Here is a 13,205-nt window from a genome sequence, read left to right as displayed (position 1 = left end):
CTAGTTATAGTAATCGATTAAGAATAATAGTTAATTGTACTTATCTCTTCTTTTACGCATCCTCTCGTATTATTAAAACTATTGTGTGAACATTACCATTTGTAAAACAAGTGCTACTCCCTTTTTAACAATAAATGTAACTATGTTATTGTGATTTGAACCACGAACATGCATACTATTATTTGAACTTTAATCGTTATCACTTATCAATAGTACTACGCATAAAAAAAATCAGCCTTGCGGGCTGCTGTTGCCACACTGTATAGTGCTGATAACTCGAAGCAAAACAAATAAAAAAAAAGTCAAAAACCCATCTAACCTAACCATGGTCTGTGGCCAATAAGCGATCACATTAAAATATCAGGTGATGACCTATGTTCAAAATATTATTTAATTTTTTTTGTAGTTTAATTTTGTGTTTGTACTAAATTGTTAGCTAATAATATTTATAAATTTGAATAATTGTTGAGTAATTATAGTTAATAATAAAAAATGGAGATAACTTCCAACTTGGTGAAAGTACATTTAGCCAATTATTTATCTAACCTACCATTGCCAAATTCATTTGTTGGTATTTTTAAATTAGGCAGTAAGTAATAGCTTATAAGTATTATAATGACACAATAAATGTATATAATTAAGTTGTACTATAACTGTTTTGTTGTTCAATTTTCAGTCACTGATATTGTAAAGCTAATCCCATTTTATGCCACAATCGGGGGCGTGTGTTACGTCTCCTATAGATTCATTCGACCAAGAAATGTAAGTGTATCTAAATCTAAAAGAATGTTCTACTGTTTATTTTTATTAAACAGATATCTTTTGTTTTTTAATAGCCTGTTAACCCAGCAATAAAAAAGGAATCTCCTAAAGTTGTCGATGGCTTTGACATTGAAGAACTAGGGGATAGTACTGCATTTTGTCGCTGTTGGCGTAGTTCTAAATTCCCTTATTGTGATGGTGCCCACGCTAAGTACAATATTATGCATCAAGACAATGTTGGACCGTTATTAATAAAAAAGAAGTAAATTTGGTTTTCTGTTATTAGTACTTGTTACTAAATCATGTACCATCTTTTTAGTTTGTTACTTAGCTTAGTTCTAAACAGTTTTTTTCGATACAGTTAAAAAAAAAAATTGTTAATTTTGCATTTACTTATGTATATTTCTTTATAAAAATAATCAAACAATTATTCATGTTGAACTTGATGTATTAAATCATTCATTATGGCTTCTTCACATTCCTCAACTAGTAATTCTCGGTTGGGCAGTTTAAATCTAAAAAAAAAATAAAATATTATCTTATGTACTTAGTGTTTAATTTGCATAAGTACACATTACGTTGTATATAATATAATTTACATAATTTTATTTTAAGCATATTATGATTTTTATTTACGAGTTATATATTACTGTTTAATATTTATTTGTACTTTTTTTACAAGTAGACAATACTTTCATATCCATCAACCAATATGTGAGTAAACTAAAATAAGATCATTGATAAAATAAATATTAGAAGATAGAAATTTCTATTTCATGTGAAATTACTATTTCGCATGCATTCAAATATGCCAGAACTTAACTAATTATCCTGGTATTTTTTAAATCCTTTAATATCAAAAAGTCAGCACAGTGGGGACAGAATATAGTAGAGTCTGGGAGGTCTCGGGTCTTTGGGAGTTATGAATTAAAACTGATGTAATGATAACTTTTAAATAAGCAGTTTAATGCAAAACTGTAGATGAAAAACTATTAAATATAATCATTATATATGCCATAAATGTGTTTATAATTGTATATTTTGATTATTATTCCTTAATAAAAAAAGCAAGACAAAGACATTTTAAATAAAAATAGTAACGTATGCATGTTAGTAATGTAAACTAAGAATAATCAACTGAAATTGTTGACTAGTCGTTTGGAAAATTTATAATACTGAAAAAAACTAATAAATTAAATTTACAAAAAAAAACTTACTACAATTTCAAAATATAGGAAGTCTGTTAAATTGACAAATTTAACAGATTTTACAAATTGGTAAAAAGTTGTAACAATATTATGTTTTGGAAGAAATCACGTATTTAATTTGTTTAAAGTTTTTTCGGTTTCTTTAATAAGTAAAATGTTTGACAGCAGATTTATGAAAACGTTGTCTATGTTGAGAGCCACTCTAATGTACCTTTAGTCTAATTTTCAGACCTCGAGTCCAAAAACTACGACTAAAATAAAAAAAGGTTTCCACAACTCTTAAAGGAAAGGTTCAATGATATTTTCTTGATTTTTCACTATTATATTGGTAGTACTGTATCTAATAAAATAATATTCTACATAAGTTTAACACATGTGTTCCAACTAAAAAAGTTCATAGGTTACAAACAAAAATTAACGTTTTCAAACTTTGTTTTGTTTCTCCCTGAATATTTCTCAAAGATGATATACATTGCACACCTATGAACATTTTTCAATTTATTAAGGGATTCGGTATGGGCAAGTTTTTCCAAAATCTTAACTCAAAAATAAGTGTATTGTTATAAGTATTAAAAAAATATTGGTCAAGTACCAATTTGCTCAATCTTAAAATTTTAAAGACGCTTAAAATACAGTATTATAAATTAATTATATTATTAACAGTATTACTAATTTTTAAGTACAGTAGTGTTAGTCAATTAAATAGAAATAATAAAAAAAAACTTAAAGAAATGTTACAATCATATTTTAAACCTTTCTCGGGCCTTTATTAGGTCACCTTTACATTATTAAATGACGTCCGAATACAGGTGTGTAAGCAATTTGCCTACACAAAACCCCGGTGTATCAACAAGTATTATAATATATCTGCCGACCCCCAGCCACGTGGCAGACTAGATAAGATTTGCATCAGCATAGAATAAACGATTCACAATTATATTTTTTCAATAATATATTAAATTTCTAAGAAATTTGGTCTATATTAACTAAAAAGTTAGTAGGCAATACTTATTTAACGTTAGTATTTTATATTCATACGCTGATTATTTTATGTCTGTATTTTGTTACAATAAAATATTTAATTAAAATTGAATTCTTCTATTTCGATAAATAGTTCACTTATACTACTAATAATCGCCAAAACTAATTTGACTCAATACTACTAATAATGAAATGAAAACCTCTAAGGAGACTATCCATGAAAACTGGGAGAAGGTGACGATCGAGGAAAATCAGAAAAGAAATTTGAAACCGGACCGACGGGAGATTTATAATACGAATTAACGGTACTGACAATGAGAATCGGAGAAGGGCTGAAGAAAAACAGAAAGGAATCGCATGATCTTATACTAAAATATTCAAGTTGGTAGGTGACAGTAGCGAGAAACAAAGTGACGTCACAGCAAGACAAAACAAAGTGGAATTCCAGGTATTCTGTAAAATAATGTCAGAATTTATCAACGTAAACCAGGGAAAGTCCCGGCTCGTCAGAGTTGCGAATTTTTTAGCCATTAATTGCAGAGTCATCCCAACGACGAGTATCGTTATACTTAGCCCAAACGTGTTATAAGTTGGACAGAACATCGTGTTTTTTTTTATTTTTTATAATAGGTACATAAATGACAACTAGTGTGACAAGTAATAATGCTGTCGGAAATGAGTAGCCTTATCATTGCACTTTTTATCCATAACGTCCTAAAACTTACTTTTTTTGTTGTTTTACGTAATACGTGTAACACATTAGGAAAATGACAGCTGTTGATAAGAATCCAATGAGAATGAACCAAACCGAAGATGTACTATTGTCAACAACATTATTGTTGATTGTGTTTTCAGTGTAATTTTTAGATATGCTGAACAAGTTAATTTGTTGTGCTGCCCGTGCTGGAAAATTACCGGTGACTTGTCTTGTATTGGCCTCTTGATCTTTTCTCGTTGGACCATTCGTCTGTGACCCGGGTGTTCCAAAGTAAATAATTGGAGTTTCCGATAAGTTATTAGTCGTGTCTGACGCTTGGTATATTTTTATTCGTCCTTCCGATGGGAACTCTAATGGAGGCGTATAATTGGCATCCGGAGGAGCAACTGTGCCACAGAGTACTATTAAACAAAAACTGCATTAAAATAATATAACATATTATCACCGTATAATAATAATTGCAATGCTTTGGATTTACTACAAACGAGATAATCCATGAGGGATTTTTGGTTTATATTAACAGCTTACGGTATTTATATGTAGATATATTTGACATGCTAGTTATTATTAATTTGAATATAAAAATTCATCAAAATAAGTTTTTTGCAGAATAGTTCAATTTTAGTAGGGAGACCAAACGTTTAGAAAAAAATAAGCTCATTTTTTATAATTAAAAATAAGTGTGTTATGCGGCCTTGTTTAATCCTGCGATTAGAGATTGTCACCCTCAATGTTTTTTGGGTAAATTGCTTATACCAGGGCTATACCCAGTTGGGTGACACTACTGACATTCGTGTCTTCTAGCAACTTATTGGGTAAATAATTTTTAAGACAAATGTGTAGTAGTGAAACTTCAAAAAAACAATATACTTAATTTAAATATTTCAGCAGGCTATAATTGTGAGTTATTTATTTGTTCCTTGTTTTTTCCATAAACTATATACCACTATACTGTAGGATGAAAAGTTAAGTGGAAGAGAGATTCAAATCCAATGAATAACTTAGAAACAAAAATATTTGTCGAAAATGTAGCAAGAGAATTAATTTAAAAGCCCTCCTTCCTGAAGCTACCTATAGCTGATTGTTGGTTGGTATCTCAAATAAACTATACAAAGTTATTATTAATGTTTGTTTGAAATAATTATTTAGACAATTACATTGATGTTAGCGATGATAAGCTTACATTTAAGATATTAAGATTATTATAAATTATAATAGATGGCGTTCCAACAATAAAATAAAATTTGGGTTGTATTAGAGTACAGGCGACAAAAACATAACGCGTTACACTAAATACCATAATCAATATTTGTATTGAAGATTGAAAATTGGCTTTGTATGTTGAGATTAGATTTAGTAAGACATTTAACTACTTAAAAACTATTATCGCATTCATTCGCAGTTGCCATTAAATACAAAAATAGTATGATATAATAACATTTTTGTTGATATGTATTAAAAATAATAACGCTACTAATAAAAACAATGTAGTTAATAATAATATAACGAGTAACTATGACATTGCTTGCAAGTCCTCATGCGAAATCACGTGTAGCATAAGTTTTTCTATTTTAAAAGCACAACGGTGGCAGTGGTTTTGTATTATTGAGACGTATTATTTCACTTGAGTTCTATCAACAAATATAAAACAGAATAAATTTGTTATGCTTTTTTCGATAAATAATAATTCGATTTTCAAATTTTAGATACAAAGACAGTGTGTGATCTCAGCACACTAGTTGTATTATTGAAAACAAATTAAATAGTTGCTCTACATTTACAACATAAGGTCACTATTATGTAGGTATAAAAATTCATTAACCTTTGGGTAAAGCTATACTTGATTTTGGTTATGAAATAGATCTATGATAAATTCATATTTTACATTTTTCTATTTTGTATTGACTTTGAACAATGCTTTTTTATGAAGTACCGTTAGAAATTGAACTATGTGTGTAGGTATATACATTATACACATTATACATTAGGCGAAATGATGAGACAGCGACCTTTTAACTCACTGTAATAAGTGTGTTAAAATCAATATAATAACGCTTATTAGTTATTTTAATCAATTGACCAATAAAATCATTATGAATTATCATTTTATACGAATGAAAATAAATATGAGCATACGATTATAGGTTTACACTGTACAACCGTAGTGTCCGTGAACTCGACTAAGACCTTATTTGTATACATAGTAAATCCTTTTATAGGTGGATAAATATACACCTAAGTACACAACAAATAATTAGATTATACAAAAAAAATGTTTACACAATACATTATACTATTACATGAATATCTTTTTAAACTGTGCATTTTTTGTATACATACTATGGTAGTATAGGTACAGTTTCTATGTTTGATCTATGGTACCTGTAGGGGTCAACAAATATTAACATTAAAAATACTGTAAAATTAATTGGTAATTACTTTTTTTTTAATTACATATTTTTGAATAACATATAATATTTTTAAATGTATTATTCATAAAAAACGATGCAGTGATTTGCAATTATTAAATTGTTAAATTTTTAATAGAAAAAATTAATTATATGTCTTGGAATTAAAAATATAAAAGGATAAAAAAAGTATTTAACTATTGGCGAGTCATTTCTCGTTATCTATTTGCATTTAATCATAATAAAATAGTCAATTATTAAATAACCGTTTAATTACTAAGATACGAACTATCGCACAATGTTGACACTAATTATACGACAAATATAAATTAAAATAAAACATTTTTCTTCAAAAGTAAATTCTAAAAGCTATGACGTATTTTAGAAATATGTTATCAATTCCTATTTGGAATAATATATATTTTTGATATAAATACAATATTAAAAAAAAATTGTACAACATGTATAAATAATTAAATAAGATAAATAATCATAAAAAATAAAAATCATGCCAAAATTTAGGTTAAAAAATAAAGAATAAAACAATTATAAATTAACAAAAATGGAGTACGTTTATTGCCTAATAAATTTACAACCGGTTAACAATCAGTCCAGTGGAAAAAAAATAAAAAGTTATTAATAACTATTACAACATTTTACAGGAAAGCAGACTGAAAATTATATTGTCAATGTATTTTTAAATGATGATTATCAGTTTTTTTTAATACTTCTTTCAAAAATCGTCGAAAAATTATAAAACCAACACTTATAAATAAAGATCTCACTCATAATTTGTGTAATAGTACCTAAAACATGTTTTTGAAAAAAAAGTCACTTGCATGCCCTTTTGGTTCTCATCACATGATACATCAGTTTTACTCGATAATTTGAATAATATATATTACCGGTAAACTATGCACGTATATCATTAAAAATGTTACTATTTAATTAATGTATGTAACTACACCATGTAATATGGATGCAATATTAAATATGGGTACATATATATAATATATATAAATATGATATAACCTATTATCATATTGTTATTGTTCTTCTAAATAATGATATATAAGAGATACAGAGATGATATCGATATAAACTTGTTTTTATGCGCACACGTGTGGTCTAGTAATTAAATAAATTACATTTATCAGCTTATTAAATGTTGAACACACGACATTTAATGATAATGACACTGTACCATTTTTAAGAACCTCCTTGGCTTGACTAATACATTTTGTAGAATATTTCATACTAAACAATTTTATATTGTTAAAAACTGCATTATCGTATGATACAATTTTACCTTTTATTTGATACTTTTATGATTAGTTATTATTTATGTAGTTATTAATGAATAGTTATGAATCATGTTGTAGTCTTTACTTTATTTTATCTTAGTAAAAAATATTATGGTGTTATGCTTATTAAAACAATAATTATAAAAAGGATTATTTATACAGTTAAAAAGTATTGTCAACCCCAGCTAATGTAGGTGGTTTATTTTGTTCGACTCTTTATTATATATTCATAAACGTAATAAATAAAGGTTTATTTATTTTTAAAACATAGCAAGTATGTTGTATGTCTTGAATAATATTTATCATTTAAATCTATGTAAAGTAAAATATAGATCTTGTAAGTTCTTATTATATTTACGTAGATCAATATAACGTAAGTACTAAGTAGTGAAGCAAGATGTAAATTTAAGAAAGACATTTGTACGCATCGAAGATGCCTAAAACCTGAGCATCGTTTATTGACTTAAGTGAATTTTTACTTAATAATAATTATCTTATAATTATATTTTTTACTTTGCGTGTAAGTTGTAACTAAACCAATAGGTAGGTATCGCACTTTATTACATTGATAACCGTGTGTGTGTGTGTATTATAGACACACATGATGCATTTTTGTGGGGAGCTATATACCTTACATAAATTGTGAATATACAGACTTGTGGGGAGAATTCCTTACCTGTGTATTATGAACGTAGAAAATGTGTGTATTCTAATAGGGTTTGTTTTAATTTTCCGTGGATAGTTTTAAGACTCAGTGTCTTAAAGTTTGTTTTATTCAGTCGTATAAAAACCAAAATCCTATCAACTCATCAATAAAAACAGATATTTCTGATATAAGCTGCAAAGTATGTTATTCGGAGAAAAAACAATAATCTGTTCATTTTTGCTTATTAAAATGTCATTATTTTATAGTTTTAAAGTCGACATGTTATAATTCATTATTATTTCCTAACTTATCTAATTGGATAACGTACTAAAAAAAATGTATGTATAGATTCACGCTTAGAAAATTATCAAATCCAGTAAAACTTTTATAGGAAATATTTTTATGTACAAATAATGGAAGCAAAATATTATAAAGGTTTTTTGTTAAAGGGCCCTATTATTTCAAGTTATTAATACATGAAACTATTACGTTACAATGAGCATCTTAAAATATGTATAATGATTGTACATCTAAATCGTTACATTTTTATACATAATACTTTGTAATAGATAAAAAAATGCATATAATATGCAATGTGTGTTTCTACGCAAGGTACTCTTTAGAAAGAAATGTTTGATTAGAAACGTCACGTCTTAAGGAAACGTAGAATAATAAATACCTATTCATCTAATACTTGTACTGTTTGATGGTTAACATTATAAAATATGATCATTCATAACCTTTCGACATTCTACATACATTACATTGGGGTTCTAGGTCATGTACACATTTTATTATTTATTTGTTTTAATAAAAATAAGAATATTGAAAAAAATAAAACTATTATCAAAAAACATAATTTAATAATGTTTCTTACGTTAAATTCGCCGTTTTCGAGTGTTGATGTTAAATATAAAATACGATATATAAATATAGTTTGTCTATTTTTATGTATCTATTAGAGTTAGAAATCAACAGAAAATCATATTTATGTACCTACCTACACAAAATCATTTATCTTGTGACCTATGCACGGTTGTTAAATAGTTGACGTTTACACAAAACGAGAGCTAAAAGTGATTATAATAATTAAGAATTTGATAATAACATAATATTATAATGTACTGTTTATTGAGAATATTATCGTAAACTATTTTTGTCGTTAGTTCAACATTTTCGAAAACTTTCGTGATCTCTAAATTGTGATTTATTAGTATATAATCGTATGTAGTCGGTTTAGTAAACGCCTGCCTGATGCAGATCCATAGTCAATGAATCACGTTGTTTATTCCATTCTAATGGAACATTTTTGTATTGTAAATACCAAAAAATAATTAGGTATTAATGAACACCAAAATAAATGCATATCATATTACTAAACACTGTAACTATTATGAAAAAACCTAATATTTGCGTATTTTTTCTAATATTTATATATTTTATAGAATAATTGAAGTTGTATTACCGAAATTAAACTGTTTATTTTTATTAAACTTCTTTATACTTAAATTATTTCTATTATTAATATATAATGGAATAGTATAATTGTGCGTAAAGACAAGAAGAGTAAACAATTGATTTGGATAAATATAATAGATGAAAGTTTTTTACATTGTATTACATTTAAATTTATAGAGCGTTATATTTTCTCAAAGGAAAATCTGGCGTAGATTTGATAATTTGAGAACGTACAAAGAACTATGTATAATAAGTTTGAAGTTGAAATGACTGCTATACATTTTTTCGAATATTAACCATGACAATGATTTAGAAACCTAACTATGATAAGCCATAGGTAATTATTTTAGCTATAAACAATCATACATCTCCGATAAGTAATCTGGTTAAATACCTAACCATGTGTTTATATTTTGTTTAATGGTCTACAATTTTTTATAATTTCAACGCATGTAACATTTAAACGTAAAACTTAATAAAACTTAATGTTAGGTAAATAATAATCAGCTTTTCAAAAAATATTTACCTACTTATTTCTATTATCTACCTTATTTTTTTTTTCGATTGAGTTACATTTATTTAATTTTGTTTTTGTTAAAATTAGTTATTCTGTAAAAACTAGTTAAACAAGATTTAGAAGTATGAAATAATTTTTAATCGAAAAAGCTGTAAAAATGTTGCAAATTACATCAAAGTTGACTGTATTGATTTCACAATTATATATTGGGAATATGGCGAATCGATCGAGTTGCAACTATATATATATATATATATATATATATATATATAATGAAGTAGCATGTCATATGAATTATATATATACATACAGATTCTTATACTAAATATTTTAACCAATCACCTTGTACATTTATTAATTATTATGTGTATTTAAACGGTCGATGAGGTCACGAGCGATTTTGACCAGGCGATACGGGATACCGAGATAACTGTATTTGGAATGTGATTGCTCAGCGTACACATGTTCAACAATTAGTATACCAATGTTCTTCTAAATGGTTCTTTTACTAAATTAAAAACGTGAATTACTCCAAAAGTAAACTGAAGTAATTGATGATAATATCGTAAAAATAATATAAATTTTATGTCTATAGTAGTAATATATTATGTCAACGATTTCACTGCGGTCTTTTTTTTTTTAGCTTCGATGCCAAGCCGAGTAGGTGGTTTTTCTTTTAGTATGTTCGTTTTGTTTTTAATTGGTTATTTTTTGTACATGCTCTGAGAAAAATTTAAGACGTGAAGATTTTTGCTGTAATATGCGAATTAGTTGCGTCATGGTGTGTGTAAAAGCTGATTCAACACACACAGACATATCCCGTGTACAACATACGGAAATTGAATATTGTACTTAGTTTTTTTTTAAATTTATAAGTGTGGTCGAGAAAAACAAGCCATCCGAGTTTTAATTACTGAGAAAACAAAACGGTTGTGTTGTACTTACTGCCATGATGAAAACACAAAACAATGCAGGTACATAGTAACGTTGTAGACCGACTGGATATTGGGTCGTGCATATTTTTTTAAAAAAAATTTCCGATATTAATTTATAAATTTAAAATTTTAATATGTTTTATATTTCGCCGCAGTGTTTTATGGTCGACACTAAATTTTTAAAAACTTCATATTTAAAGACAGCAATGTTATAAAAAAAAAACTGTACTGAGGTATAATATAATATTGATGCGAAAAAAAGAACAACACTAAAAATAGAAAGAAAAAAAAAATTGTATTATTTAAAAAATTATTCTCCAAGAACTACGACACGATTTGTGTAACCGTTCGGCAAAACCGAAAGAAGAAAAAGAACATGTTGATGGTGTTCTTGAAAACTGCCGCCAAGTGAAAAAAAAGAAGACAAATTAACAGTCAGGCCGTATGGACGAGAACTAAATTTCTCCCACCAAGCTAATAAACAAAAGCCGTGAACTATTGAATTGGCAGCTGCTGTTGCTGTTGCTACTGATTACTGAGAATTGACAATACCTACCTATATAGCGACTGTTCATATTATATTTCTCGTCTCCTGGCTCCTTATTAACCCGTTGGTCTCATTTGCGATGCGATCTGTAGGTATATTAATTACTATGGCGGTTCGTTAGCACTTCCAATTCAAACAAATTAACCGATTTTGTTTAAATGAAAACGGGAATATAACAATTTAAGTACTGCCAAAGAGGTTTGTTTCTTGCGACGCGACGCTTCGAAAATAACTTTTAGAGTCAGAGCAAATTTTAAGCTAACTCTTTACTACTATAAAAATTGATAAACGTGACAAAAAAAAACCCATCTAAACCAAAAAAATTAAACGTTTAACATGTATATTATGTAAGTGCTCCAAAAAAAAGTGCTACTGTCTGTTTATTGTCAGTTCTGTCTTCTGATCACAAGATAAAACATGCCGGAAATTTATATACCACTTACATTTGATTAAATATTTTATATTTAAAGGGCTTCACTTGTTTGTATTGATCTACAATTAAAAAAGTATGTGAACCTTAATCTAATAAAAGTACAAAAATCCGACTACCGAATAGAGAGTAAGTAAAAATAGAAAAATCTGTTCCAGTATTTTCAGTTCCATAATTAATATTACGTAGTTCAAAATACCTAGTTGAATGCTATTTTTGAACAAGATAATAATTATAAAATGACAGATAATTCATCTTTAACATTAGTATATCACGAATAAAAGATATTTTTTTATCGGACGAATAATTTTAGTAACTACAAATAAAGTATAATTTTAATATCAATTATTACTAATATTATGTAAAATATAATCTTCAGTAATTTTACATTTCTTTATGAATAATAAATAAAACAAAATATTTTTTTAAATTAAAATAATACACTTATTTTAAATATTTTAGATTATATTTATTTATTATCTACTTACAAAAGTATATAATATCTTACAAAAAATAAATAAAAGATAACAAATAAAGCCAAATATCTGCAAATAATTATGTTCAATAAATAATTAACGAGTAATTTAAAATTCATAAGGAATTCGAAATTAATTTGTGACAATTAAAAGAACTATAAATTATTGAATAAAAATTAATTTTTTATTTATTCCATTATTCGTGTAATGCCTAATTACTAATGTTTGAAAATCAAAACTTATTTAATATTTTATTTTATTTGTAAGTATTAACTATTAAGTTAGTAGAAAATTTAGTATTCATTTTGAAAGTACAACTTTTTATAATAGTAAGTAATACGAATATACCGGGCTCTAGATGGACACCATATAAAATGGAATTAGGAGTTAGTTTTTTTACTTAAAGTTTTATTTTAATTTTATTTATTCAATTCCTAACTTCCAGAGAATTAATTTATATATTAGACTTCAGTTGTAAATTAATAACACAATTCTGGGAACTTCTTTTCTCGAATTCCAAAGGTACTAAAAAATGAAATTAGAGATTACTTATTTTGTGATATTATATTAGAAAATATATTAATAAAAATAAGTATCCCTTTTATTTTTTTCGAAATTCAAGCATCTATCTAATTAATGTTTTCAAATTGCATTTATTTTATAATAAAGAACAGGTATTATAACTTTAAAATTATTATATTTTAATATACTCCGAAAAAAAATAATCTAATCATAATCTAAATGGATTTCAAGGACATATCTCCTTTTTGCAGTAAACAATGCCTTCTTTGTATAAAATAATAACATAGTTTTTT

General features: G+C 26.5%; 2 protein-coding genes across 2 annotated transcripts; one reads left to right on the top strand and one right to left on the bottom strand.

Annotated features, from left to right (window-relative positions):
• The first annotated feature begins 328 nt into the window (after positions 1 to 328).
• On the top strand, positions 329 to 1,203 carry LOC126836167 (CDGSH iron-sulfur domain-containing protein 2 homolog). Its single transcript, XM_050569340.1, has 3 exons — positions 329 to 589; positions 677 to 762; positions 837 to 1,203. Exons 1-3 carry the CDS (start codon positions 493 to 495, stop codon positions 1,026 to 1,028), a joined length of 375 nt encoding a protein of 124 aa, XP_050425297.1. The 5' UTR covers positions 329 to 492; the 3' UTR covers positions 1,029 to 1,203.
• Positions 1,144 to 11,365, bottom strand: LOC126836166 (uncharacterized). The gene is made up of 3 exons (XM_050569339.1): positions 10,948 to 11,365; positions 3,677 to 4,070; positions 1,144 to 1,277 (listed from the first exon to the last, which is right to left on the bottom strand). Exons 1-3 carry the CDS (start codon positions 11,018 to 11,020, stop codon positions 1,190 to 1,192), a joined length of 555 nt encoding a protein of 184 aa, XP_050425296.1. The 5' UTR covers positions 11,021 to 11,365; the 3' UTR covers positions 1,144 to 1,189.
• Between the last annotated feature and the right edge of the window lie 1,840 nt (positions 11,366 to 13,205).

Source organism: Adelges cooleyi, unplaced genomic scaffold (genome assembly GCF_023614345.1).
Source record: "Adelges cooleyi isolate 19-005CV unplaced genomic scaffold, UGA_ACOO_1.1 ACOO_flye_CR_arks_rails_tigmint_CR_PRNA_23, whole genome shotgun sequence".
Lineage (NCBI taxonomy): Eukaryota > Metazoa > Arthropoda > Insecta > Hemiptera > Adelgidae > Adelges > Adelges cooleyi.
This window is presented reverse-complemented; position numbering and strand designations above follow the sequence as displayed.

Bases quoted from the DNA above. Each gene is read 5' to 3' on its own strand.
- LOC126836167 (XM_050569340.1), top strand. From the start codon at position 493: ATGGAGATAACTTCCAACTTGGTGAAAGTACATTTAGCCAATTATTTA. The intron at 590-676 runs GTAAGTAATAGC...TTCAATTTTCAG, and splicing joins TGGTATTTTTAAATTAGGCA to TCACTGATATTGTAAAGCTA. The intron at 763-836 runs GTAAGTGTATCT...GTTTTTTAATAG, and splicing joins GATTCATTCGACCAAGAAAT to CCTGTTAACCCAGCAATAAA.
- LOC126836166 (XM_050569339.1), bottom strand. From the start codon at position 11,020: ATGCACGACCCAATATCCAGTCGGTCTACAACGTTACTATGTACCTGC. The intron at 4,071-10,947 runs GTAAGTACAACA...TTTGTTTAATAG, and splicing joins TTTGTGTTTTCATCATGGCA to TACTCTGTGGCACAGTTGCT. The intron at 1,278-3,676 runs GTAAGTTTTAGG...TTTTTTTTTTAG, and splicing joins TACGTAAAACAACAAAAAAA to ATTTAAACTGCCCAACCGAG.